Here is a 27,032-nt window from a genome sequence, read left to right on the forward strand (position 1 = left end):
AGGTTCCACTGCACATACATGGACCATGAATGTTATGGGCCTCAAACTGTGAACTAAGTCTTAACGCCTGTAAATTTCTTGAGTGTGTTCTTCTCTGGATTTGTGGATTAAATTCTCAGAAATTAGTTTCCTTCTCTGTTCCCCAACCTCTATCTATTTGACACAGACTCCCCCAACCATCTGTCTGACTTCTCCTCATCCAAACTCTTTCCTCAAGTCCCTCCAACTTACTTCATCTATTTAATATGATCATGACAGATCCACCACTTTCTCCATGTCCTCTTCCTCCCCCCCCCCCACCCACCCCCCTGACACTCTGATGGTTCAAATATTTACCATTTACCACCAGAAACACATTCAATGATTGCACCTCTACGGATCAGAGGTCGAAAATTAGACATAAATATTTTTACTTTAAATGGGTGTCCCATTATTTTGAAACTAGAAACAGTATTCAAGATGCCCCCACTAGGAGAAGTATCTTCTTGACATTCACTTTGTCAAACCCTCTGAAATCCTGAGTTTCAACAAGATCATCCCTCGGTCTCAAACTCCAATGAGTGTACAAGAACCTGCTAAACCTTTGGTGACACATTAAACCCTCTATCCTAGGAATCAATCTTATGAACCTTCTCAACACTATCTCCAATGCAAGTATATTCTTCCTTAAATACAAAGACCAAAACTGTACGCAGAACTCCAAATGCTGTTTCATTGCCCCCTGTAAATTAGCATCAAAACTTTACCTACTTTTATACTCCTTATTCCTAACAATAAATGCCAACATTCTACTTGCTTAATTATTTGTTACAGCTCTATGCCAATCTTTCACAATTTGTGTACTGAGGACCCTAATCACTTTGCACTGCAAAGTTTCTCATGTTTCAATAATAATTTTCATTCTTCCTTGACTTCAAATTTTTAAAAACCACAAATCTGTATAAATTGGAAAGTCAAAAGTGGAGTATCGAATTTTACCACACTATATCCCATCTGCTAATGTCTTGCCCATTCACTGGACCCACCTTGGTTCCTTTATTGTCTTTGCATTCTCCTCACAATATGCTGAACCATCTTGTAAGAATACTGATGGTTATTCTTACATCAGTAAGAAATACTGATGGTTATTCTTACATCAGTAAGAAAGAATTCTTGAAGCAATAATAGTCAACATACCATGGTGAGTACCCCCATAAGGCTAATCGGAATTGGGTCTTGCTTGACACGTGCCGCAACCAGATCCACTAAAAGCATCACCATGTTGTAGATTCCCTCATGGATTTCAGTTCCCCATTTATGGACAGCACTTGAAGTTAATAACTGTAAAAATTATCAAGAAAGAGTGAATCAGCAACTCATCTATTTATAATTAACTGTTAAGAGCAATGAGATGCGAGTGACAAGTCAGCCAAAAAATTCAGGAGTACATAATCTAATTCTTAAAACAGGAATAATGCTCAAGACCATGCAGTTCATTATAATTTTATATAGTTTTATATCATTAAAAGTGATGCATGTACTTAAAACTGAAAATATAAGCATTTGTCAAAGATAAAACTGACCTATGAAATATAGTGCAAACCTACAACTTACAAAGCAAGTACAATTTTATTTTATGTTAATAAATTGTGAATATCTAGCTTGCTTATTTTACCTTTTTAAAAGCTTCTGCCATACATCGGTCTGTAAATCGTTTACAATTTTCATCAGCATCAGCAAGACCTGCAGCAATCACATACATATGAAATAAAAAAATTAATAGCTAATGCAACAGGAAAACAAAAGATTTTTACCTGGCTGACTATTTTAAAGCCTGAGCCATGCATCCTCCACAAAAAAGAACAGCTACTTTTTTTTCAGATTGTATTTTTTAAATGTCTGCAGCAAGCCAGCAGAGATCAAAGCTGAGCACACATTCTGGGCTTAGTTTCATCCCCATTCATGCCACATTTTGAATTGGTTTCAAAATTAACCTTAGAGCAAATACAGCCCTAATTTTATTTTTTCATGTGATGATTGTACTCTTTTGGTGCCACAATTAAATCGCCACTTGTAAACTTCCAATTCCCATTTTGCTCCTCATAAAAATGTGGCATTAGCCACATCACTCAACAACTGGGCAGGCTAAATGGGAAGTGTGATAGACAACATAATAAACAAAAATGACGATAGATAAATAGGCACACTGGCTCAGCAGATTTGTTGCCTTGTAGCGCCAAAAACCCGGGTTCCATCCTGACCATGGGTGCTGCCTGTAGGGAGTTTATATGTTCTCACTGTGACCGCGTGGGTTTTCTTCGGGCGCCCTGGTTTCCTCCCACACTCCAAAGACGTACAAGTTTGTAGGTTAGTAAATGTTGGTAAAATTGTAAATTGTCACTATGTGTTAATAGGCGTTGGTCGTGCTAGTGTACCGGGGGAAAATCGCTGGTTGGCGCAGACTCAGTGGGCCAAAGGGTCTTTTTCTGCGCTGTATCTCTAAAGTCTAAAATAAAGTCTAAATTAATAACAGATTAAGAAAGCTCTGGAGACACCTTTGCAATACAGTATTTTGGAGAAAGTAAAATGCTGCAAGTTACTCACAATATTAAATATGTTTGCTTCCATCTAAATTTTCTACAAATTATAAAATCCATTTTGGGATGCAGGAGGGAACTTTTCCATAAGAGTTGACTCGATTCTGTAATTACATATAAATAGCATAGATGGGCCATGCAGCCCAACCCATCCATGCTGATGCTAATGCTCCACTCCACCCTATACCTGCCTGCTCTCATATCAGTCAATATAGTAGTCAACTTCCTCGAATGGTTGTCCAGTTTCCTGTTAAATATGTCTAATTATTCACATCAACCTTTCCACATTCTCACCTACCAAAACCGATTTTCTATAGCATATTTTGTGTGATGCTAGAGGGGAAAATATGCTATTTTGCTCTTACTCTGCAGTATTTGTTCATTGCTAGATAGTAAGCACGCTTTTACATGGTCCAGATACTGAGCAGAGAAACAAATGCTGTTGTGACTTGCTCACTCAATTCCTTTTTGGAACTTACCAAGGCGTGCAAGGTATGTGGACGCTATCAGGCACTTGCCCAGTGATTCTTCACGTTTGTAAGGGATAGACCAGTGATCGGTGAACACTCGACTTTCCAATTCATACAGATTCGTGGTTGGAAATTCAATGGTCCCGGAACAGTTTCCATTCTCATCATTGCTCCTCTGCAATAAAAAATGAACTATTAATTATCCATTACATTTGAGTATCCTTTCTCATTTTTCTTTCTTTCCAATTTCTTCCCTGGAAAAGTATATGATAGCAATTCTCTTCAGGCCCGAAGTATAAGTGCATTATTATTTAAAAACCAATCAGTTATTAACTTGCTTCTGAGCAAATCATGTCAACAAAAATGCAGTCATATTAAGAAGTGCTTTACAATAGCGAAATGTCTATTGGAGATGTTTGCTATTACACTTGGTCACTCCTCAATATGAGCACTTAAACTCAATTTCTTCGCCTTCTTGCTGTGTATCATCCAAAATATCATCCGTTTACAAGAAGCATTTTAAACTAAGTGAGGCAACCAGCCATATCAAATACAATGAGTGGGTTTACACTCACACAAACTGTCAGAGGTAGTGTAGAAGTGAAGATTAAGAAAGTCAAGATCCTGCATTAATCATGAGTTTGCCATTAAGCATTTCAAATGCATTATTTATTAAAGTTCAAAAACTTTACATAAAAGATTTATAATAGATCCGATTCACAATTTCATCAGTATGAAGAACCTGTGACCCATAAATGCAAATAGTGAAGTTGCAGTGCTCAGAATCAAATTTGAATATTGCTTATGCATGCATCATGTTTTAGGCCTATTCTACAGGCACGTTCTCTCTGTTAAATCTAGTGTTGTAACAGATTCAACAAAAGCATACATTTGTATTGCTCCTGAAGTCTACTGCACTTAGAATTTTCAAACACATTACTTTGTGTCACTTCAATATTTCTCAGTCATATCCAATATTCACTGTGGAGATTCAAATCAAGCTAAGAATGCTCCATCTGGTGTATTAGTCAGTTTTCAAAGTTGATGAGCAAACAAAAATTGGAATAACAGTTTATATATCAAAGGTCAAGTCATGGTAGTGTTACGATAGTGACATGCAAAATCCCTGCAGGAACTTCCATCTGCACAAACTCATAAAAGGAGCAACCCATACAGCTCCTCAATCATGCTCTGTCATTCAATAGAATTGCACTTAACTCACTGTTGGTTTCAACTCATTTCCTATCCAAGCCTTAATTCTCAAATCCCCTATAATCCAAAAAATTGTCAGCTTTGAATAAACGACTCTGCATCTGCAGCAGAGATAGAAAATTTCAATGATATACAAACCTTGAAAAAATTACGTCTCTCGCATCAGTCTTAAATGGCTCTGGTTTATCCGGAAATTATACAACCTGTCCTAGATCTCCCTTCTACACTACCAAGCCTCAGAAACTTAAATACTAAGCAAAGGCACCTCTCATTCTTCTAAATGCCATAGATAACAGGCCCTTCACTATCACCCTGAGTACCGGCACACCACAGGGCTGTGTCTTGAGCCCCATGCTCTACTCCCTCTTCACACACGACTGTGTTCCTGCATTCGACACCAACACCATTGTCAAGTTTGCAGACGACACAATGGTGATCGGGCTGATCACCAACGGTGATGAAACAAAATACAGAGCGGAGGTGCAGAACCTGGCAGACTGGTGTTCTGATAACAACCTGTCCCTAAATACCACCAAGACCAAGGAGCTGATCATCAACTTCCGTAGGTCACACAAGGGGGAATACGCCCCAATCTTTATCAACGGGGACAGTGTGGAGAGAGTGTCCAGCTTCAAGTTTCTGGGCACTCACATTTCGGAGGACCTAACATGGTCTAATAACACTGCTGCGCTGGTCAAGAAGGCACAGCAACGACTGTTCTACCCAAGAACACTGAAACAGTCTGGTCTACCCCAACAGCTGCTGACGACATTCTACCGCTGCACCATAGAGAGCATCCTAACACATGGCATCCCTGTGCGGTATCTCAGAGGCAAGCTCTTCAGCAGGTAGTCCATAGAGCTCAGAGGACCATCGGAACACAGCTACCAGCCTTGGAGGGACATCTACAACACACGATGCCTCAGAAAAGCCACCAGCATCCACAAAGACTCTTCACACCCCTGCAACAGTCTGTGCGAACTTCTACCATCGGGTGGACGATACAAGGCCTTCTACGCTCGCACCTCCAGACTCAGGAACAGCTTCATCCCCAGAGCCATAGATGCTATGAACCAGTCCTGCTGAGCCGGATGGTCACATCGCACAGTGAACCGGCACAGACCTACTTGCACTTTATTCTGTTTTAAAACTGTTCTAATTTGTTTCATTGGGTTGTCTAAATTTAAATTAATACTGACTAGCTAATCAATTTATTGCATCGTATGGGAGGCGCATTCCCAATCTCGTTGTACCCCTATACAATGACAATAAAGATATATTGTATTGTATTCTTGTTCTTAAGCAAGTCTCTTACCTAAATCTGGCATTGGAGAAATTAACAATTCTACGACACTGCTACATGTTAATTGCCACACCCCAAATTGTCCAACTGCTCCAGGAACCTCTGGCCTTTAACTCTGGTATGCCTAGGTCTCTGGTCCCCATTTCCCTCAGTCAATAAATGCAAACAGTACTCTTCCATAATTTTGCTTGCCTTATCCACAACTCAACATTTTCTGCCAGCATATTCCAGGCCCCTACCATTCCCTGTAAAAAAACTTATCTTGCATATCTTCTATAAACGTTCCCCTCTCATGACAAAGCTAAGATCTCTAATATTTAATTTTTCCACCCTGGAATAAAAGATTCAGATTGTCTAAGTCTGTCTATGCCTCTCACCATTTGATACATTTTTATCAGGTCTCCCCTCAGTCACCAACACTCCAGGGAAAACAATCCAAGTTTACTCATCCTTTCACTTGAGTTAATATCCTCTAATCTAGATAGCACCGTCTCCAAAGTTTCACATCATTCCAGCAAAGGGGCACACAGGGGTACACGTTATACTCATTCCATGCACCAAGTGCTGGAGTAACTCAACAGATCAGGCAGGGAGAACATGGATAGGTGACGTTTCGGGTCGGGACCCTTCTTCATACTTCAAATGGCATGGAGGAACACTTATAAGCAGGGATAACCCAAGTGAAAAGAAACAGGTAGATGGAGCAAGAAAAATACAGACCATATTCTTTATTTTTAAATGCAAATAGAAAAGGCTGTAATGGCTCAGCAGGTCATACAGTGAAACTCAGTAGCAGACACAAGCAACTACAGATGCTGTTTTTCTTTTTTAAAAAGACACTGCTGGATTAACTCAGCAGGCAGGCAGGATCTCTAGAGAACAGGTCTAGGCAATATTTGGGTCAGGACTCATCCTGTAGACAGGTTCACAGACGCTGGGGTTTCCATCCTAAAGTGCCATTTCTCCATAAATGCCACCAAAACTTGGTATTGTTAATCACTATCTTCCCTTTCACCCACACATACCCAATGCAAATTTATACCCAAAGCTTTTAGAAAACAGAAACTGTAGGTTTGATGTTCAACAATATATTATTTCTAATAATCTTTTTTTTTAATTCATTGAGATCAGACCAATTTTGCTTCAATAAACTATAAAAAAATTATTAGCATTGAAAACTGATAAAAATGTACATTTTGCATGCAAGATAAATCCCGAGAAGCTTGGGTTAGGATTAGGGTCATCTTTTGTCAAATTTTCTTCTGGCATTTGTTAATGAAATGCTCAAAATCTCACAGCTTGACAAGAGAGTGACCAGTATAAATGCCAGTACAATTTGCTGCTTTTCTAGCTCAAGAAATGTCAAATTATGAACTACAATTCTACAGAATAAAATTATAGGTAAACATTTTCAGACGTATTTCAATTCAAAGAGCATCTAGCATGCTGTGGTTATTCAAAATCAATTAGGATCAATGTGACTTTTTAAAAGTAAGGCTCCCGTTAAGTCTTTTCCATTAATTGCAGCGATGACAAGACCTTCCAGTTACATGATGTGACCAGACAAAATCAACTGTTAGCGCTAATATTCTTAATGGAACCTCAGTAGTAATTATTCATCAAGCCAAACTGCATCCAAGGGGGAGGAAACATTTCAGTTTTTCGTATCTTTGCCTCTAAATCAAGGGCCACTTCTGAGGCTTAGCACACTTTATGTTAATCTGAATTGTGTCCTCATGAGATATTGCTATATTTTCAAGAATTCCATCTTTCAGGTGGGTTAAGCAAAGGAAATGCATATATTCTGAAGAATAGACAAATTCTCTCAAGTCCAGGCCACAATCTCTCTCAACGGAGGAGGCCCAGCACAGAGAGGTCAGATTGGGAATGGGAGGGGGAGGTAAAGGGACCGGTGTTGCATCTCCTGCGGTTGCAAGAGAAAGTACCTGGGGAAGGGGCTGTTTGGGTGGGAATGGACGAGTGGTCCAGGGAGTGGATGGAAATTAGTGGTGAAATTGATGGTCAGTGAGTTCTGCATGGGTACAAGAGGTAGCACCAATGCAGTCGTCAATGTAGCAGAGGTAGAGTTCAGGGATAGGGCCAGTGTACGCCTGGAACAGGGACTGTTCAATGTACCCTACAAAGAGGCAGGCATAGCTACACCTTGGGTTTGGAGGAAGTGGGAGGAGTCAAAGGAGGTCCCACCCAAACCGCCCCCTCCCCAGGTACATTCCCCTCCAACCGCAGGAGATGCAACACCTGTCCTTTTACCTTTCCCCCTCGAGTCCATCCAAGGACCCAAACAGTCTTTCCAGGTGAGGCAGAGATTCACCTGCACGCCCTCCAACCTCATCTATTGTATCCACTGTTCCAGATGTCAACTTCTCTACATCGGCAAGACCAAACGCAGGCTCGGCGATCATTTCGCTGAACATCTCCGCTCAGTCCGTCGCAACCAACCTGATCTCCCGGTGGCTCAGCATTTCAACTCCCCCTCCCATTCCCAATCTGTCCTGGGCCTCCTCCATTGTCAGAGTGAGGCCCAGCACAAATTGGAGGAACAGCACCTCATATTTCGCTTGGGCAGTTTACACGCCAGCGGTTTGAACATTGACTTCTCCCATTTCAGGTCGTCCCTGCTTCCCCTCTCTATCCCCTCCCCCTTCCCAGTTCTCCTACGAGTCTTCCTGTCTCTGACTACATCCTATCTTTGTCCCGCCCCCTCCCCTGACATCAGTCTGAAGAAGAGTCTTGACCCGAAACGTCACCCATTCCTTCTCTCCTGAGATGTTGCCTGACCCGCTGAGTTACTCCAGCATTTTGCGTCTACCTTCACTATAAATGTTGCTAGTTAACTTTTGACCAACTATCATTACAACAGTACTAAGTATTTAGAATGTCTTTTACTGTCCAAATGCCAGATAACTCAGTCCCATTTTATATTATTATTGCACTTGCTTGTGCACATTGATAAAATAAATCAAACAGTAATTTGCAAACATTTTATCAGGCTATGTAATTAGTTTAAATAATTGCAAATCCTTTGAAAAATACATAACATCTAAGCTATATGTTTAAATGAATAAATATAACAGAGGACATGTGATATGAAAAATAATAAGTTCTTCACTCTATACATATATAGACACACTAATGGAAATTTTAAAGAATTAGAACATAATTTGCACCCACCAGCATCATGAAGTAGCACCAAATGAAATTCAAATTGTTCAAATCAGACAGCCTATTTTTTGTGAGCTTTGCTTGGACTCTGCTACTCCAATGATACAGCTCTGATGGTAGTGTATTCAAACAAGCAAATTTATCGTCAAAATTACATTGATTTCAAGAAATTGCAATGGTTTCACCAATATAAACACTTTGCCTGTAAAAAAGAAATAGCTCTTTTGAAGCGAGGTTATAAATGTTCTTAATATACCAGAGAAAAATAATTATTACAAATGAATGGCAATGTTCCAGTGAGAGTACAAAATCTGCACTGACTCGAATGCCAAATCACACAGGCCTAAAATTATGAAGGAGTTTTATAATTCAAACATGTGAGAATGTGTTTTACTTATGAAGACCGAAGCTAAACGCCATGAATACATGAGTTTCATTAAATGGAAAAGAAAATTCATGAAACATGTTAGCAAGTGTGAAACAAATAATCTTACTTAGCTGTTAAAACAAATGGGACAGCGGGATTTAGGGGAAGTATGATGACAGCATATGTTGATTGGATTGGATTTGATGTGGTAATATGTAGCTTAAATATGGCATTAACATTATTGCAGACGTTGAAATAATAGGCTTGTGTCTCTGCCATGTACGAATTACATTTCAGTAATCCACACACAAATACATTTTGAAAGATCAAGTGAGCTGAAATAAATGCAAAAAATGGGTGTTTTAAGCAGAAACAACATAAATGGCTGAACTTAAACACAGTTGTGCAAGCAACTGCCTTAATAGACTGCAAAATTTTAAGAAACTGCTGAACAGTGGAGATAGCAAATACTCAATAATTTGGGTTAATAGCACTGCATGCCCATTTTGTAAGACTCGGAATTCAGATTATAAAAATCCTCACCAATTTGAAAACATCTCTAAAACACATTAAAACAACGGGCTGCCAAATCTGGTTGGGTGTATTCCCATGGGTTGATCGGGTGACATGCACTGCATGATCGTTTTAACAGCTGAGGAGCCTGGCTATCTGCACTAGATGAAAGTAGTTTGAGTCAGATATCAAAACAACTAAGTCCTTTGGCCCATGTCAGTTTGGGCTGTGCCATCTTTTAATAATAAATGCACTAATGCTCAGTGGAGCAAAACAAGGAGACACAAGAGTCTGCAGATGTTGGAAGCTGGAGCAAAAAAAGCTTCCGGAAGAGCTCAGTGGGTCAGGCAGCACCTGTGAAGACAAATAGATAGTCAACATTTCTGGCGGAGATCCTGCATCAGGGCACCAGAAGGCTGACTACCGTAAATAGTGGGGAGCATGCAGGTCGCACATGAATCTATTTGTTGACCCTCATGGAAGTTTAAAAAAGGCAGATGCTGGAAGTCTTAACAGAAATACAAAATGATGAACACATTCAGCAGATCATAAAACTGCACCCTTTCAGATGTAAACCCTTTATTCCATCCATCCCTTCCCCATTCGTTCTGCAATTTAACACTAATTTGTTTTCCCCTTTTCCCCAGTTCTGATGAATGGTCTGTAACCTGAACCATAACCTGTTTCTCTTTTCACAGATGCTGCCCGACTTCTGAATGTGCACAGAATTTTCTGCCTTGTATTAAAGTATGGCTTTACAGTAGAGCCTAGCTATGTGACCCGAGTCCGTACCGTCCAGTTTGGGTCTAGTCTCCAAAATGACATTTGGACTTGGGTCAGGATCAAATTGGCAAAAGACAAGTCAGTTTTCAGCTTTATGCCTCAGAACCGTTGGCCCTCAGTTCTCGAGCAGTATTGAAATATCATATGAAGAATTTGTGTTTGCCAGTTTGTGGCATTATTTATTAGCAGAGCTTGTCTAGAGAAAGGTGATCCGAATACATTGTGTTTCTTAATTTTTTAAGCCTGGATATCAATGTGCATTGTATGTTGACTGACTTGTCAATTCTGAATTTCACTGTGCCTTGTCACATATGACAATAAAGTATTCCATAATTTCTCTCCCCCTTCCCCCCCATTCTGATTTGAACATTTTGTTTTAGTTAATATCACTAAGTGTGTGCACTTTGTTAATTACAGTAGGGTTGGACAAACACATTAGAAACAAGGGAATTTCCAGAGGTATTTGACCTGAACCCCTTGTTGGGACCCGACCTGGCAGGCTCAGTCCAGTTGGGGGCATACTCCAAGAATAAATTTGGGCTTAGGTCAGGCACAGCCCATCCCATTCAAGACCAATGTCACTGCACGTGAACTGTGCATGCAGATTCCTATACGCACACAATGGTAGGATATGGTTAGGCATATTAAAAAGAAAATGAGAACCTCTCTCAGATCAGATCCGGAATTGCTGCACTTGAGTCGGGTTTGGGCTCAGGCTCAATTTCATAACCAAACAAATCTCCACTTCCATACCTGCTGCTACTGTAAAATTGAATCATATATCCTAGATGCTCCCTAAAATCTCAATGCTGAGTTTGATCCCTTTTGATTTTAGAAACTTCATCCTAGTGTACATCCTATCTTTGGCCCACCCCCTCCCCTGACATCAGTCTGAAGAAGGGTCTCGACCCGAAAAGTCACCCATTCCTTCTCTCCTGAGATGCTGCCTGACCCGCTGAGTTACTCCAGCATTTTGGTTGCAATTTAGTTTCAGATATATTTTCAATTAAGAGTAAAGAGAGTCATTCATTATTTATGTTTAGTTCTTCTATTTTAACCACTAAAATTAAACTGTATACAATTCTGAAGTGAAACTAAACTATTGAAGCCCATGTTTAGTTCCTGTTTTGCTTTAAACTACTTACCAGTCTATCAGTTATTGTTATAGGCGTCACCTACAATGGAGTCTTTATTAAACCTACTTCTCATTTGTCAGTTGGTTTGCAATTATTTTAGGATTTAGGGAAGCAGTCTTAAAAAATATTAAATTATAAAGATATTGCATTATCTATTTTACAACACTGCAAAAGTAAGATATCAATGTTAGTTTGTTCATAAAATTGAATGGGTAACATACAAACATTCTAGTCATTCGCAAATCCATATTAAAATGCTTTAAGATATGTTCTTAAAAACAGAATTTATTTGAGAACACCACTTGGCCCACAATCTACCATAAATCTACAAAAATAAACATACAGCGCAGGTACTAGGCCCTTGCTCAATAATATGTTATTCTATTTTCTAATTAATCACAACATATCAAAAAATGTACAACGATGGGAAGCCTTGCAGCAACAGCATTATATATCTCCTGTTACCGAAAATAATCAAAAGTCTGCTTGCAGAAACAAAGGAGTTCAAAGCTATATACACATTAACAACCCAGTGTTGTCCAATTTTCACTTACAGCGCTGGGTCAAACATTTTTAAAACTGTGAATGGGCATCAACTTTAAAGTGCAGTATTGTTTCCAAAGAGATTCACACTCTCTCATCTATTTTTTGACAGGGAGTAGCATCCGAAATCAGCAACAAGCTTCCTCGTTAACTGTTTAACAACACTGTCTTTTGACCCGCAGACCCTTATTTGCCAAAGGTAGGCAGTGCATTCTTGGAGACTAAACCATCATCTTATAAAAACAGGGTGGCACTGAAGTTTAGCTAATAAGAGCTGCTGCCTCACAGCTCCAGTGACCTGGATTTAATCCTAAACTCCTTTGCTGTCTGCTAGCTTGTTCTCCCTGTGACCACATGGGCTTTCCCTGGTTGCTAAAGTTTCCTCCCACATCTCAAAGATGCATGGATTGGTAGATTAAAATGGTCCATCGTGGCAGAATCTGGGGAGAGTTGTTGGGAATGTGGGGTGAATAAAATGGGATTAGTATAAATGAGCAGAATCATATTCTGATAATACGACATTTGAAATAGTTTCCGTTATCATAAGTGATGGCAGGAGAATTAGGCCATTCAGCCCATCAAGTCTACTCCACCATTCAATAATGGCTGATCTATCTCTCCCTCCTAACCACATTCTCCTATCTTCTCCCCATAACCTGACACCCATACTAATCAAGAATCTATCTATCTGTTTTAAATATATCCACCAACTTTGCCTCCAAAATCGACTGCGGCAAAGAATTCCAGATTCACCACCCTCTGACTAAAGAAATCCCTCCTCATCATCTTCCTAAAATAACATCCTTTAATTCTGAGGCTATGACCTAGACTATCCCACTAGTGGAAAAATCCTCTCCACATCCACTCTATCCAAGCCTTTCACTATTCTGTACGTTTCAATGAGGTCCCCCCTCATTCTTCTAAACTCTAGCGAATATAGGCTCAGTGCCATCAAATGCTCATATATATGTTAACCTACACATTCCTGGCATTTATTCACAAAATGCTGGAGTAACTCAGCAGGTCAAGCAGCATCTCAGGAGAGAAGGAATGGGTGACTTTTCGGGTCGAGACCCTTCTTCAGACTGAAAAAGGGTCTCGACCCGAAACGTCACCCATTCCTTCTCTCCTGAGATGCTGCCTGACCTGCTGTTACTCCAGCATTTTGTGAATAAATACCTTCGATTTGTACCAGCATCTGCAGTTATTTTCTTACACTACACATTCTTGGGATCATTCTTGTAAACCTCATTTAAGGTTCTGGTAGCAGGAATTGCCCAAACGGAATACATATATTTCTCTTTGTTGACCATGAAACATGCTAGGAGTCAGCCGGAGGAATGAATCTCCAATAATTTCCATGTGCGATATTTTGTAGTTAGATTTGAAATAATTGTACAAGAGTAGCGGTAGCGCAGTAGCACGGTAGCGCAGCGGTAGAGTTGCTGCTTTACAGCGAATGCAGCGCCGGAGACTCAGGTTCGATCCTGACTACGGGTGCTGCACTGTAAGGAGTTTGTACGTTCTCCCCGTGACCTGCGTGGGTTTTCTCCGAGATCTTCGGTTTCCTCCCACACTCCAAAGACGTACAGGTATGTAGGTTAATTGGCTGGGTAAATGTAAAAATTGTCCCTAGTGGGTGTAGGATAGTGTTAATGTTACGGGGATCGCTGGGCGGCACGGACTTGGTGGGCCGAAAAAGGCCTGTTTCCGGCTGTATAGATATGATATGATATGATATGATATAATACAAAATTTACTGAAGTGGGGAAAACAAGTATCCAACCTATTTTATCAAAAGCAATTAAGATTTTTAAATAGCTTTAATGGCCTAACTAACCCGATACTCAACCACCTATTTCGCCGACTAACTTGAAGGATCAGAATGGTCTGGTAATTTTCTGCAAGAATGAGTGGTTGAAGATTTCAATATATTGCTTAGTGGATTTATTCTAAAGTAAACAATTACATTTCTCGTGCAATAATGAATATTCTTTGATTACTCAGATTACCTCTACACATTCAATTATACCACTTTGGGAGACTACTTAGTCAAAGATTGCACACCTGTAAATCCTTGACGGCAAGTAAATAACTTGAGAAGGCAGCTAAGAGGAATTGTGGAATACTATATTTTATTTTATTTATTTCATATTTCAGATACAGCGCGGAAACAGGCCTTTTCGGCCCACCAAGTCCGCGCCGCCCAGCGATCCCCGCACATTAACACTATCTGACACACACTAGGGACAATTTTTACATTTACCCAGTCAATTAACCTACATACCTGTACGTCTTTGGAGTGTGGGAGGAAACCGAAGATCTCAGGGAAAACCCACGCAGGTCACGGGGAGAACGTACAAACTCCTTACAGTACAGCACCCGTAGTCAGGATCGAACCCGAGTCTCCGGCGCTGCATTCGCTGTAAAGCAGCAACTCTACCGTTGCGCCACCGTGCCACTATGCTTTATTAATAAGGGTAAAAAATGTAAAAACATCATTTAAAAAAAATAAAGTTACATGTTAAGTTCCAGCTGAACTATTTCATGTGATTGTGAGCACCCTGCTTTAAAAAGGATGTCAGGGCCTTAAATAGAGGACGATGCCATGGCAGACAAGGGATCCTCAGTTCAGTGATGAAAGCAGATAAGCTGGAAGGGTTTGCCAAATAGTGACAAGCGAAGTTCCAATCTAAATGAAGGGGATTGATGAAGCATGAACCAAAATTATTTCCTCTTGCAAATGCTTTGATAGATCATGAATATGGAATTAGACAGCATTTTATTTAAAATGGCACAAGGGAAGAATGAATAACCATATTCCCTGATTTTTAAATATATATATATTGGGACACAATACAAAATAGTGACATGAAATCTGTTGCAAAAAATGTAAATATTTTCAACTGATTAAAGTGTGAAATGATAACTCCTACAGGAAAACTATCATGTATAAGAATTGGAATTTTCCTTTTAAATGCTAACATGGTGGCATTGAATAATATCTTTGGAAATTACATGATAATTAGCAAAATAATCCACAAATGATCAACCTTGGGGAATAACAGCTAAACATAACAGATTCTAAGATCAGTTGTAGGAAAGTGCATTATAGAACAGGACAAAGGCAGCTAACTAAAAGGTGATTGAACATTTGGAAGAGATTGCAGAAACAGGGAACACGCTTAAACAAATTAGAGAGGTGAGGGCCAGAATTCTGTGAGGAAACTATGAACTTATGAACCATCAGCAGGATTGCTGTAAGTGACATTTAACTATGCAACAAATTTGGCGTCATTACTCAAGAATATGTTTCAACAATGAATTCTCCTTAGAGTCCAGGAGGAAATCATGTAGTTGCAATAATTCCTCAGCACAAGTACTGGGAGATCCATCTAAACAACCTACACTCGGCGCATATCATATCATATATATACAGCCGGAATGAGGCCTTTTCGGCCCACCAAGTCCGTGCCGCCCAGTGATCCCCGTACATTAACACTATCCTACACCCACTAGGGACAATTTTTACATTTACCCAGCCAATTAACCCACATACCTGTACGTTTTTGGAGTGTGGGAGGAAACCGAAGATCTCGGAGAAGTTTTGTACCACAAAACTCTTTATGAATACAAGACAAATAAAAATTAGTTTTGATTAATATTGGTCAATATATAAATGTCAATTTTACTTATAAATAGCTGTGGACATTTAAATGTATTACTATCTTTTATTAATTATATTTTAAATCAATTTTAATTCTGTTTTTATATATTTCGAGCAATTTTGGAATGTTTTGATCATTGCTGAAAGCCAGATATTCCATTGTTAAAGGGCACAAGGGAAGAATGAATACCCCATATTCCCTGATTTTTTAAATATATATTGGGATACAATACAAAATAGTGACATATTCCAGTATTCCATTGTGATTAAGCCAGGGCTCATGAATAAGTCAAAGTTTTCCTCAATGGTGCAGCTGGAAGAACTTATTCTGATTCTGTCTCTTGCCAGCTGACAGAATGATACCCGAAAGCCCTGGTCTCACCTTGGGCAGTTGGCATTAGTGGTTTGTACACACAAGTTGATTGTGGAGCAAAGTTGCCTTGTGTTAAGTGCCCAGGTTAATGACAAGCTCTGGTGACTCAATTCTAACTTGGAGACATACAGCTGGAAACAAGTGATTTGGCCCACCAAAACTACAGTAACATTTGTGTTAATCTCATCTTCCAGCACATAACCTGCAGTTTTCTATGCCTAGGTGATTTGTGGTTCATCCAGTCTCTACTTTAATGTTGTTGGTGTCTCTGCTTCCACCAAAATCTGTGTTGAAATGTATAGGGGTTAGGAAACCAATGGTAGACAAAAACAAGAATGATGGGCAATTGCCCTCCAGCAGAGGTCAGAATGCAAATGGCTCAGTTTATAACAAGTATAATTTAACAGAGAACAAACGTTGAGAGGAGTACACAGCCAAAAGTCAAACCCTGAGATTTTAAGGCATGTCAGTGGTGTTCCTACAGTACGTTAAGGTGAGCTTTACTGGGGAAGTAAACAGTCCAGGAGATGAAAGGATGTGGAATGAAATACACGTCATTCAGAAGTCAGAAGGCTAAATTTTTGATTATTTTTCTCCACAAAATTAATTCAAAAATATCTTTAAAAATAATTATCTTTCAAAGGAGACATCAAAATCTTACTTTAAGAAAAATCTATGTGACTACTCAAAGACTCAGACAGATTTCTCCATTTCATTTTCAACCAAACCAGAAATGGTCATTCAATTCATTGTGATTTCTTGGTTGCTACATTGCGCAAAATAATCGCCAACACCCTTTGGAAGTCCGGTCACGTCTTAAATTATTATAAACTAGAGATGTGAACAGGAGGTGGTGGCGGTGGGGGGATGGGGTAGAATGGAGGGAGAATGGACCTTTGAGTCGCCGCTTCCTCCTTCTCCCCTGTTGCCAATATACCCCACCTTGGAAACGACAGCAGGAGAGAGGGGAGGGAGCACCACGGAGATGGAGGGGGGGGACACTGAAACACAAAGTGCTGGAGTAACTCAGCCGACTGCGAGGTTGGCTTCCTTCTGAGGAAGAGTCCCGATGTCACCTCTCCGCGTTCTCCAAAAATCCTGACCTGTTGAATTACTCCAGTACTTTATGTCCTTTTGGTGGATGAAGGAGGATTCGCTGGTGCACCTTGCAAGTCGGGAGTGGCGTCCGAAACCAGGGTTCTAAATGGGCAAGGAGACTGTGCGAGCCGGCGATGGGTTGGCATGTCCATCCATTCCAACATCTGTTATAAGGGGGTCATTAAAACGAGGGTTTACTGTATTGTGTTGGCAAAACGGTTAGGAGAGAAGAATCTTCTTTCACAGTGGAGAGACATGACTGAAAAGAGCGCTCATCACTCACAATGCCAACTGTGGCCGGTCAGAGAATTTCAAATGAGCTCTCATAATTTTGGCCTGTTTATAGGGATGGGCGGACCATCAATTTCCAGAAAATCAGTGTTCAACCTGTATATGATTACAATTGAGCTATCCACAGTGTACAGGTACAGGATAAAGGGAATAACTTTTAGTACAAAATAAAGTCCAATTAAAGGTGGTTCAGGGGGCTCCAATGAGGCAGATTTCAGCTCAGGACCACTCTCTAGTTGCTGACAAGATGCTTCACTTGCCTGATAACAGCTGGGAAAATTCTGTCCCAGAAACTGGAGGTGCACGTTTCACACTTCTAAACCTCTTGCCTGATGGATGAGGGGAGAAGAGGGAATTACTGGGGTAAGGCTCATCCTTGATTATGCCTGTGGCCTAGGCTAACAGGAAGAGGTGGTGAACATCCAGATTCATTATGGTTGTGGGATCCAGCCATGGATTTGGCACATCCATGTTGCGCCAAAAGTGCCAAGTAGTTGATCCATTGTGGTTTCCTCCTCAGATTCCTCTATCACAGAATCAAGCATTTGGGCTGTTGATTCATCAGACATGACATCGAGAAATAGATGAGAATGAAAGATAAGCTAAGGTTGTAGGGACAGACAATATTAATGTTGTGGTGCTGAATACCTCACTGCAGAGCTAGCTGCTACTCCTACTACTAATTTCTTTCAGTACAATTATAATAGTGGCATCTACCCAAATATAGAAAATTGCCTCTGCACCCAAAATTGAGATTTATCCTCTTCAGAAAAACCTGGGCAAATCCAAACATACTCAGGTTAAACTTCTTCATCAGCAAAATAGTGGAAGATGTTGACAATGCTATCATATAGTACTTATTCACCAGTATTCTGCAGACTAATGCCCGACTCAGCTTCACACTTCAAAGCTTGGGGCCACACATGGACCAGAGTCCACAGATGAGGAAAGAATCTATCTTGGACATCAAGATAGATTTTCACTGTGTATGGTACGAAGGTTGCATGGCAAAATTGAAGTTAACGAACATTAGGATGAAAATACTCCAGCAGTTGAAATCATACTTTGTATTCAGCAAAATGGTAATTGGAGACAATCACCCCACCCCAAGGGCCTGATCAAGGCAGTGGCCTCGACTCAACCAACTGCTTCATCGATGACTTTCCTTCCATTATAAGGTCCCGGTGGGGATGCTAACTGATGAAGATTTTGGCTAAATTACTTGTTAATAAGTGCTGAATTGGACAAGGGTGAAGAGTAATCACCTTCGCAGAGTACTGGAGGATTGCCAAGCAAGCATGGAAATTTGCTTCAGATTCAAATTCATTCACAACTCCTCAACATAGGGAGCAATCTGTCTAGGCACTGTAAGACTTGAGAACAATCAGTAAAGGGACATCAGTGTTTCATGAAGGTGGCCTGCCATTACCATTCCGAGGAGCAGCAGGGGACAGGCAATAAATATTAGCCTTGTATGCAGTTCCTGCATCCCAAAAAAATGGGAGGGGGGGGGAGCAGTTTTAGAAAATAAATCTAAGGGACATACCAAATCACACAAGCAAAAGAAGCCTTCTGAAAAGGTCAGAAAATAAAAAAGATTGGGTAAATAGTTACATACAAATTTCAAATTACATGCCCAACTTAAAAGGATTTGTTTATTAGCTTTGTTGTAGTTAATCAGTTACTGACAGTGGAACTAAACATGGCCAACTGGAATTTGAATAAGATCCACTGCAATCAGTGCCCATAATGAACCGGAAAGTATTCGGTACAACACTGCTTAGATCTATACTGGAATGCGCCACTTGAATGCACATTGAACTTCACAGTGGACCTTAAATATACCAGACAATTAACTGTGTCAAGCATCTTAAGTTTTTTTTCTATATGGGGCATTTCATGGCATGCTGTAGAACTTTTCAGGCAACATGCAAAGTTTAAATTGTTCCAGTTAATTAGCAAATATATCAAGGGGACCAGCAAATCCATGTGATATGATGTTTTATTTAAGCAACTATTTGACTGTGCCAACAGACCAAGCCTTCAAGCGAAGTTTTTTTTAAATCTATTAATTTTTCATCGTTGAAATTCATAACAAATAAAGGAATATAAATCCTTTTTTCTAGAATAGCCCGAGATGCTATTTAAAGATACCTGTTCCAGCCTATTAATTTTCTGAAGCAAATTTCCGTGGGTAACAACTCTCCAGTACACTGCCAAGGTGATTATTCTTTACCCATGTCTACTTCAGTAATGATTAACAGGCAATTCAACCAATATCTTCATTGCTATCCTGAATAACTTGTATTCAGAGGTTATTATTATTTCCCAACATGTTAACTCAACCTTAACCTCCAAAAAGATCAGCCAACTCTGCATAGGCTAGGAATTAAACTCAACCCTATCTGTACGAGTGTTTTTATCCATTGGAAACATGTGTTGTAAGGTCATGCCTGATACTTTTAGAACCTAATTAAATTGTTCCAACAAATGACTTCAAAAAAGTTGCAACAGTATCCTACACTGTTATGCTATTGAATCTTTGTTGTGATCAGCATCCTATTGATGTCCTATATTTTGTTTATTGCAAATCAATCTGCTAAATAATAAATTCTTGAAAATGACATCACACTGGAAGAAAACTGCTGCAACTGTCTTTTATCACAAATTATTTAATTATCTTATGCGTGTTCAGCATGTTGTGTAAATTCTGCTTATATTGTTTTGCCCATGGCTGCATGATGATACATCACATGCCACCGACACTCTCTCAGTAAACTTTGTAATATCTACAAGCATTCAAAGGGATTTTTCTCACTCATGTGGATACACTAAACAGATACAGGGGATGCCTACCATGAGAGAGGTTCATAAGTCATTGGAGTACAATCAGGCCAGTCGTCCCATTGAATGGCAGAGTAGACTCAATCACGGCTGATCTATCTTTCCCTCTCAATTCCACTCTCCTGCCTTCTCCCCTTGATCTTTGAAACCCTTACTAATCAAGAATCGGTCAACAGCCGTCTGTAGCAATGAATTCCACAGATTCACCACCCTCTCATTCCTCATCTCATTTCGAAAGGTACGTCCTTTTATTTTGAGGCTATGCCTTCAGGTCCTGGACTCTCCCACCAGTGGAAACTATTGTTTCCATAGACATCAGGCAAAAAAATTACAGGTTTTCTGCAATGCTCAATTACATTCCAACTAACTAGAAGACACGTTCTGGATTCATATTGTACTTTGCATTACTTGAAGATATCTCAGATAACAACAAAGATAAACAAAAAATGCTGGAGTAACTGGGGTCAGGTCAGACAGCATCTCGAGTGAAGGAATGGGTGACGTATCGGGTCGAGACCCTTCTTTAGACCGATGTCAAGTAATTAAATGGCTTTGTGCTGACAATAAAGTACTCAGATAATTTACAATGAGCAGATAAACTTTTGAAATATCAGCTTAGGGATGGGTATTGGGCAAGACAATTGAAGTCTCTGCACCTTCTTACAATTGTGCAATAGCATCTTTCTGATGTCAAGATGCTTTTAATATTGTATCCAAAAGACACCTGACAATTTAACAACTTCAAACTACTGCTCTCAACTATCTGCTTAGCATCGATACTCTAGTCTAAGGAACTGTGATATATTCTTAATGATAAGCAACAAAATAACTGAACATTTATTCCAAGCCATTACCCTGCCAATCCAATAAAGATTAGGTTGTCATGTTCATCCCAAAACTAAATATCATGGCCTTTGTTCTAAAACTGTTAATGGGGGAAAATCATGAATCTCATGGGATCAATGACATATTTAATAGAATTATGAAAGATTTTATGCAAAACAACACATTATGGGGACTAGACATTTAGTGTAGGGAATACTACCCGCAAATTTTCAAAGTAACGTCACCTTATGAGAGCACAATGTTAGCACTCCTCCCTCAGACTCTTTTAAAGAGCAACAAAAGTTAACTAAAAAGGCAATACGGGGAGAAAAGATGAGGTACGAGGGTAAACTAGCCAATAATATAAAGGAGGATAGCAAAAGTTATTTTAGGTACGTGAAGAGGAAAAAAATAGTCAAGGCAAATGTGGGTCCCTTGAAGACAGAAGCAGGGGAATTTATTATGGGGAACAAAGAAATGGCAGACGAGTTAAACCGTTACTTTGGATCTGTCTTCACTGAGGAAGATACACACAATCTCCCAAATGTTCTAGGGGCCGGAGAACCTAGGGTGATGGAGGAACTGAAGGAAATCCACATTAGGCAGGAAATGGTTTTGGGTAGGCTGATGGGACTGAAGGCTGATAAATCCCCAGGGCCTGATGGTCTGCATCCCAGGGTACTTAAGGAGATGGCTCTAGAAATAGTGGAAGCATTGGAGATCATTTATCAATGTTCTATAGATTCAGGATCAGTTCCTGTGGATTGGAGGATAGCAAATGTTATCCCACTTTTTAAGAAAGGAGGGAGAGAGAAAACGGGTAATTATAGACCAGTTAGTCTGACATCAGTGGTGGGGAAGATGCTGGAGTCAATTATAAAAGACGAAATTGCTGAGCATTTGGATAGCAGTAACAGGATCATTCCGAGTCAGCATGGATTTACGAAGGGGAAATCATGCTTGACAAATCTACTGGAATTTTTTGAGGATGTAACTAGGAAAATTGACTGGGGAGAGTCAGTGGATGTGGTGTACCTCGACTTTCAGAAAGCCTTCGACAAGGTCCCACATAGGAGATTAGTGGGCAAATTTAGAGCACATGGTATTGGGGGTAGGGTACTGACTTGGATAGAAAATTGGTTGACAGACAGAAAGCAAAGAGTGGGGATAAATGGGTCCCTTTCGGAATGGCAGGTAGTGACTAGTGGGGTACCGCAAGGTTCGGTACTGGGACCCCCAGCTATTTACGATATACATTAATGACTTAGATGAAGGGATTAAAAGTACCATTAGCAAATTTGCAGATGATACTAAGCTGGGGGGTAGTGTGAATTGTGAGCAAGATGCAATAAGGCTGCAGGGCGGCTTGGACAGGTTGTGTGAGTGGGCGGATACATGGCAGATGCAGTTTAATGTAGATAAGTGTGAGGTTATTCACTTTGGAAGTAAGAATAGAAAGGCAGATTATTATCTGAATGGTGTCAAGTTAGGAAGAGGGGATGTTCAACGAGATCTGGGTGTCCTAGTGCATCAGTCACTGAAAGGAAGCATGCAGGTACAGCAGGCAGTGAAGAAAGCCAATGGAATGTTGGCCTTCATAACAAGAGGAGTTGAGTATAGGAGCAAAGAGGTCCTTCTACAATTGTACCGGGCCCTGGTGAGACCGCACCTGGAGTACTGTGTGCAGTTTTGGTCTCCAAATTTGAGGAAGGATATTCTTGCTATTGAGGGCGTGCAGCGTAGGTTCACTAGGTTAATTCCCGGAATGGCGGGACTGTCGTATGTTGAAAGGCTGGAGCAATTAGGCTTGTATGCACTGGAATTTAGAAGGATGAGGGGGATCTTATTGAAACATATAAGATAATTAGGGGATTGGACACATTAGAGGCAGAAAACATGTTCCCAACGTTGGGGGAGTCCAGAACAAGGGGCCACAGTTTAAGAATAAGGGGTAGGCCATTTAGAACGGAGATGAGGAAGAACTTTTTCAGTCAGAGAGTGGTGAAGGTGTGGAATTCTCTGCCTCAGAAGGCAGTGGAGGCCAGTTCGTTGGATGCTTTCAAGAGAGAGCTGGATAGACCTCTTAAGGATAGCGGAGTGAGGGGGTATGGGGAGAAGACAGGAACTGGGTACTGATTGAGAGTGATCAGCCATGATCGCATTGAATGCTCGAAGGGCTGAATGGCCTACTCCTGCACCTATTGTCTATTGTCTATTGTCAGTCAGAAAGTTATGAATTCAAGATCCAAATAAGACACTTCAGTGTAAAAAAATCCAACACTCCAACCCCGAACCAAGGAAGCGTTTCAGAGATATCACCGTTATCAAGGCTCTATTCTGTGAAGTATACTTAAAAAGGACAGACTATTTTCAAGGGGCAATAGGAAGTTTTCAATGCTTTAGACAATTTTTTTAAATTTCTAACACCAATATTATTAAAAGCTAGAATGAAAGGAACTGCAGGTGTTCATTTGTAAAAAAAAAAGACAGTGCTGGAGTAACTCAGCGGGTTAAACAGCATCTCTGGAGAACAGGGTTAGGTGATGTTTCAGGTTGAGACCATTCTTGTGACACTGCAGAAGTTTGTTGCACTAATTAACTACCACATTTCCAGTATAATGATTGTAAATGGCTATCCTGTAAGATGCTGCTTTCCCAGCAACCACACACGAGCGTAAGCCAATGTCATGAAAGGGAAAATTAAAATCTGCACTGCACTGACCATTCAACAAGAGCAGTTGAGTGTAATAAGGTGCCATTTTCCAGTTTGTGCTTCTGAACATCCAAGGCAAAATTACACCAGAATAGAATATGCATGCATATTTCCAACTGAAAGCAACATAGTCAAATGTAAAGAAAATTCAATTGGATTACTGGTTTTCATCATTAAAAATGTTCGAAGAGTATTTCTGACTATAAATGCGGGTTTATAAACAGCGTACAAATACTTGAGGTAACCTGCATGTCACGACACCGCAGAGAAAGTCAACCTATGAAAAGCTGTGGCGGTCATTGAAACTGACAAGTAATGACTCTTGGGTTATCCGCTGACAGATTCGATCATTCCATAAATAAGGAATTACGATTTTTATTATTTCCAAGGAGAACAGTGCAGAAAGCAATGAACATGCGCACGATAAAATGAAAATTAATTTAAAGCCACATGTTCCTATAGCGCCTTCATGCAATCGCGGAGTTTAAACGATGCAGTCTCATTATTGGGGTAAACGCAGCTCTTACCTCGACCTCGACCACCTCGTCATAAGCGGGTGGTGGATCAAACCCACTCCGGCTGTAATCTCCTCCACCTCCACTCCCTCCACCACGGGAACCGGTCCCTCCACCGCCGCCGCCACCGCCCCCTCCTCCTCCGCCTCCTCCGCCGCCGCCGCCTCCTCCTCCTCCTCCTCCTCCGCCACCACCACCGCCGCCGCCGCCGCCGCCGCCCACTTGGCGGTCACCGCTCTCCATCGGCTCGTAGCCGAGGCCAGGACTCTCGTTAGTGAGGAGGGCCACGGCCTCGTTAATGTCATTCTTGGCCATACGGAGCGCCTTGCGGATGGCGGCAGGCTCCGAGAAGCCCATGCACAGCAGCGTCGTCATGTGCTCTTCCTCCACGTCCATCCCAGCAGACACAAGTCTGTCACTTCAGTCCTACTCTTCCATGCAGCCTGCACCTGATACAGGTCGCCTGCCTCAGGCTGACGCCGCGCCGGGCGTCCAGTTTCCTCGCAAGCGTGCTGCGAAGACAGAATAGCTCAGCGCGCTGTTATTCTGATGAACTAAAACAGTTATACTGGACCTGAACCGCTCGGCGCCATGTTGACAAGAAGCAGCTTCCGGTTCCTACTTCGCCAGGCGAAGCCGCTCCCAGTTAGCCGGACGTGACGTCTCTGCAGGCCGGTTAAAGGCATGGCGCCAGCATCTTTGTAAAGGAGCCCTTCCACACGCCATCTTTCTACAGGAGCAAATCCCCTGCCATCTTTGTAAAGGAGCCCATCCACACGCCATCTTTCTACAGGAGCAATTCCCTGCTATCTTTGTAAAGAGCCCTTCCACATGCCATCTTTCTACAGGAGCAATTCCCTGCCATCTTTGCAAAGGAGCCCTTCCACACGCTATCTTTTTACAGGAGCAATTCCCTGCCATCTTTGTAAAGGAAGATAGACCCAAAATGCTGGAGTATCTCAGCGGGACAAGCAGCATAGCTGGAGAGAAGGAGTGGTAACGTTTGGGGTTGAGACCCTTCTTCCGACTGAGAGTCAGGGGAGAGATTGTGTCTAGAGATATGGAGTGGTAAGGTGTGAAAACGACAGATCAAAGCAGATGTCGATCAAGAAAATGTAGAATGCTTCATTGTTAACTATGGGGAAGGTGACGAAGAGGCATACAATCAGTAAAAGATTTGATTGGTGGTCATCCTCAAATTGCCAAAAGTCCGGTATCTAAAGAAGAGCCCACAAGGAATTGCAGATGTTGGAATCTTGAGCAAAAAACACAAAGTGCTGGAGTAACTCAGGCAGCACCTCTGGACTTTCTCCGAAGGATCCCGACCCGAAACGTCACTCATCCATCTTCTCCAGATGTGCTGCCTTATTCGCTGAGTTACTCCAGCACTTTATGGGTTTTTTTGTAAACCAACATCTGCACTTCCTTGTTTCTGCCCTCCTTTGTCTGTGAGTGGTCCTGCCTTCTCCCTGGTTACCCTCTTGTGTTTAATTAGGTTTTAATATCCTTGGCATGTATTTTAATCCAATTTACCAAAGCTACTTTGTGGCCCCTTTTGGCCCTTCTAATCACCTGTTTGAGTTCTTTGCTCCTTTATTATTGTTCCTCAAAGGCCCTGTCAGATTCCATCCTTTTAAACCTTACATGTGCTACCTTTTTATTTTTGACCAAATTTTTATTTTGATTTATCCAAGGTTCCCTTACTTTGCCATCCTTATCCCTCCTCCTTACTGGAATATGTTGGTCCTGAACTTTGATCAACTGTTCTTCAAACGACTCCCACATGTCAGATGTGGACTTGCCCAATAACAACTGCGCCCAGTGTACCCTCCTAAGCTACTGCCAAATTACATTGTAATTTGCCTGACTCATTTTAGTACATTCCCACAAGGTCCAGACGTATCCTTATTTAAAACAATCTTAAAGCTTACAGAGTTGTGATCACGATCGCAAAATGCTCTTCCACCAACACCTGGCCAGACTCATTTCCCAACACAAGGTCCAATATGTTCTGTTCTCAGGTTGGACTATCTACATACTGTTTCAAGAAACCCTCTTGGATACACCCCTAACAAATTCTGACATGCCCAAGCCTTTGGTATTGAGCATGTTCCAGTCAATATTGGGAAAGTAAAATTCACCCACGAAGACAAGCCTGTTGCTTTGGCAATCTTTTGGTACTCTGTCTACATATCTGTTCTTTTATTTCCCACTTGCTCTTGGGGCCTATTGTATAATCACATTAGAGTGATTGCACCATTCTTATTTTTAAACTCTACCATTATGATATGAGTGGACAAATCCTCCAGTATGTCCTCTGAGTGCTGCTGTGACTGTCTCCTTGATTAATTATGCAACTTCTCCATCTCTTTTCCCTCAAATGCTAGAGCAACTCAGCAGATCAGGCAGCATCTCGGGAGAACATGCATAGGTCCAGACCTGCAACTTCACTTATCCATGGTCTCCAGAAATTCTCCCTGTTCCACTGAGTTACTCCAGCACTTTGTGTCCATAGCCTCCACAGTTCCTTCTTTTCCCTCCTTGTCTATCACATTTGAAACATCAAAATCCCAGAACTTTGAGCTTCCATTCATGTCTCTCTCACAGCCATGTCTGCCTG

The 27,032-nt window shown here is 40.9% G+C and overlaps 1 protein-coding gene across 2 annotated transcripts in view; it reads right to left on the bottom strand.

Annotated features, from left to right (window-relative positions):
• The window catches only part of usp24 (ubiquitin specific peptidase 24), a 147,301-nt gene extending 122,276 nt beyond the window's left edge, over positions 1-25,025 (bottom strand). Inside the window, exons 1-5 of one of the 2 annotated variants that reach the window (XM_078408399.1) lie at positions 24,646-25,025; positions 24,425-24,588; positions 3,056-3,221; positions 1,655-1,722; positions 1,177-1,320 (exon numbers count right to left, since the gene is read on the bottom strand). In XM_078408399.1, the coding sequence (XP_078264525.1) occupies positions 1,177-1,320; positions 1,655-1,722; positions 3,056-3,221; positions 24,425-24,588; positions 24,646-24,808 (705 nt within the window). In that variant the 5' untranslated portion in view covers positions 24,809-25,025. Of the gene's footprint in view, positions 1-1,176; positions 1,321-1,654; positions 1,723-3,055; positions 3,222-24,424; positions 24,589-24,645 lie in introns of those variants that run through there. The other variant, XM_078408398.1, reaches the window with a different exon arrangement.
• Between the last annotated feature and the right edge of the window lie 2,007 nt (positions 25,026-27,032).

This window comes from Rhinoraja longicauda, chromosome 11, assembly GCF_053455715.1.
Source record: "Rhinoraja longicauda isolate Sanriku21f chromosome 11, sRhiLon1.1, whole genome shotgun sequence".
Classification (NCBI taxonomy): domain Eukaryota; kingdom Metazoa; phylum Chordata; class Chondrichthyes; order Rajiformes; family Arhynchobatidae; genus Rhinoraja; species Rhinoraja longicauda.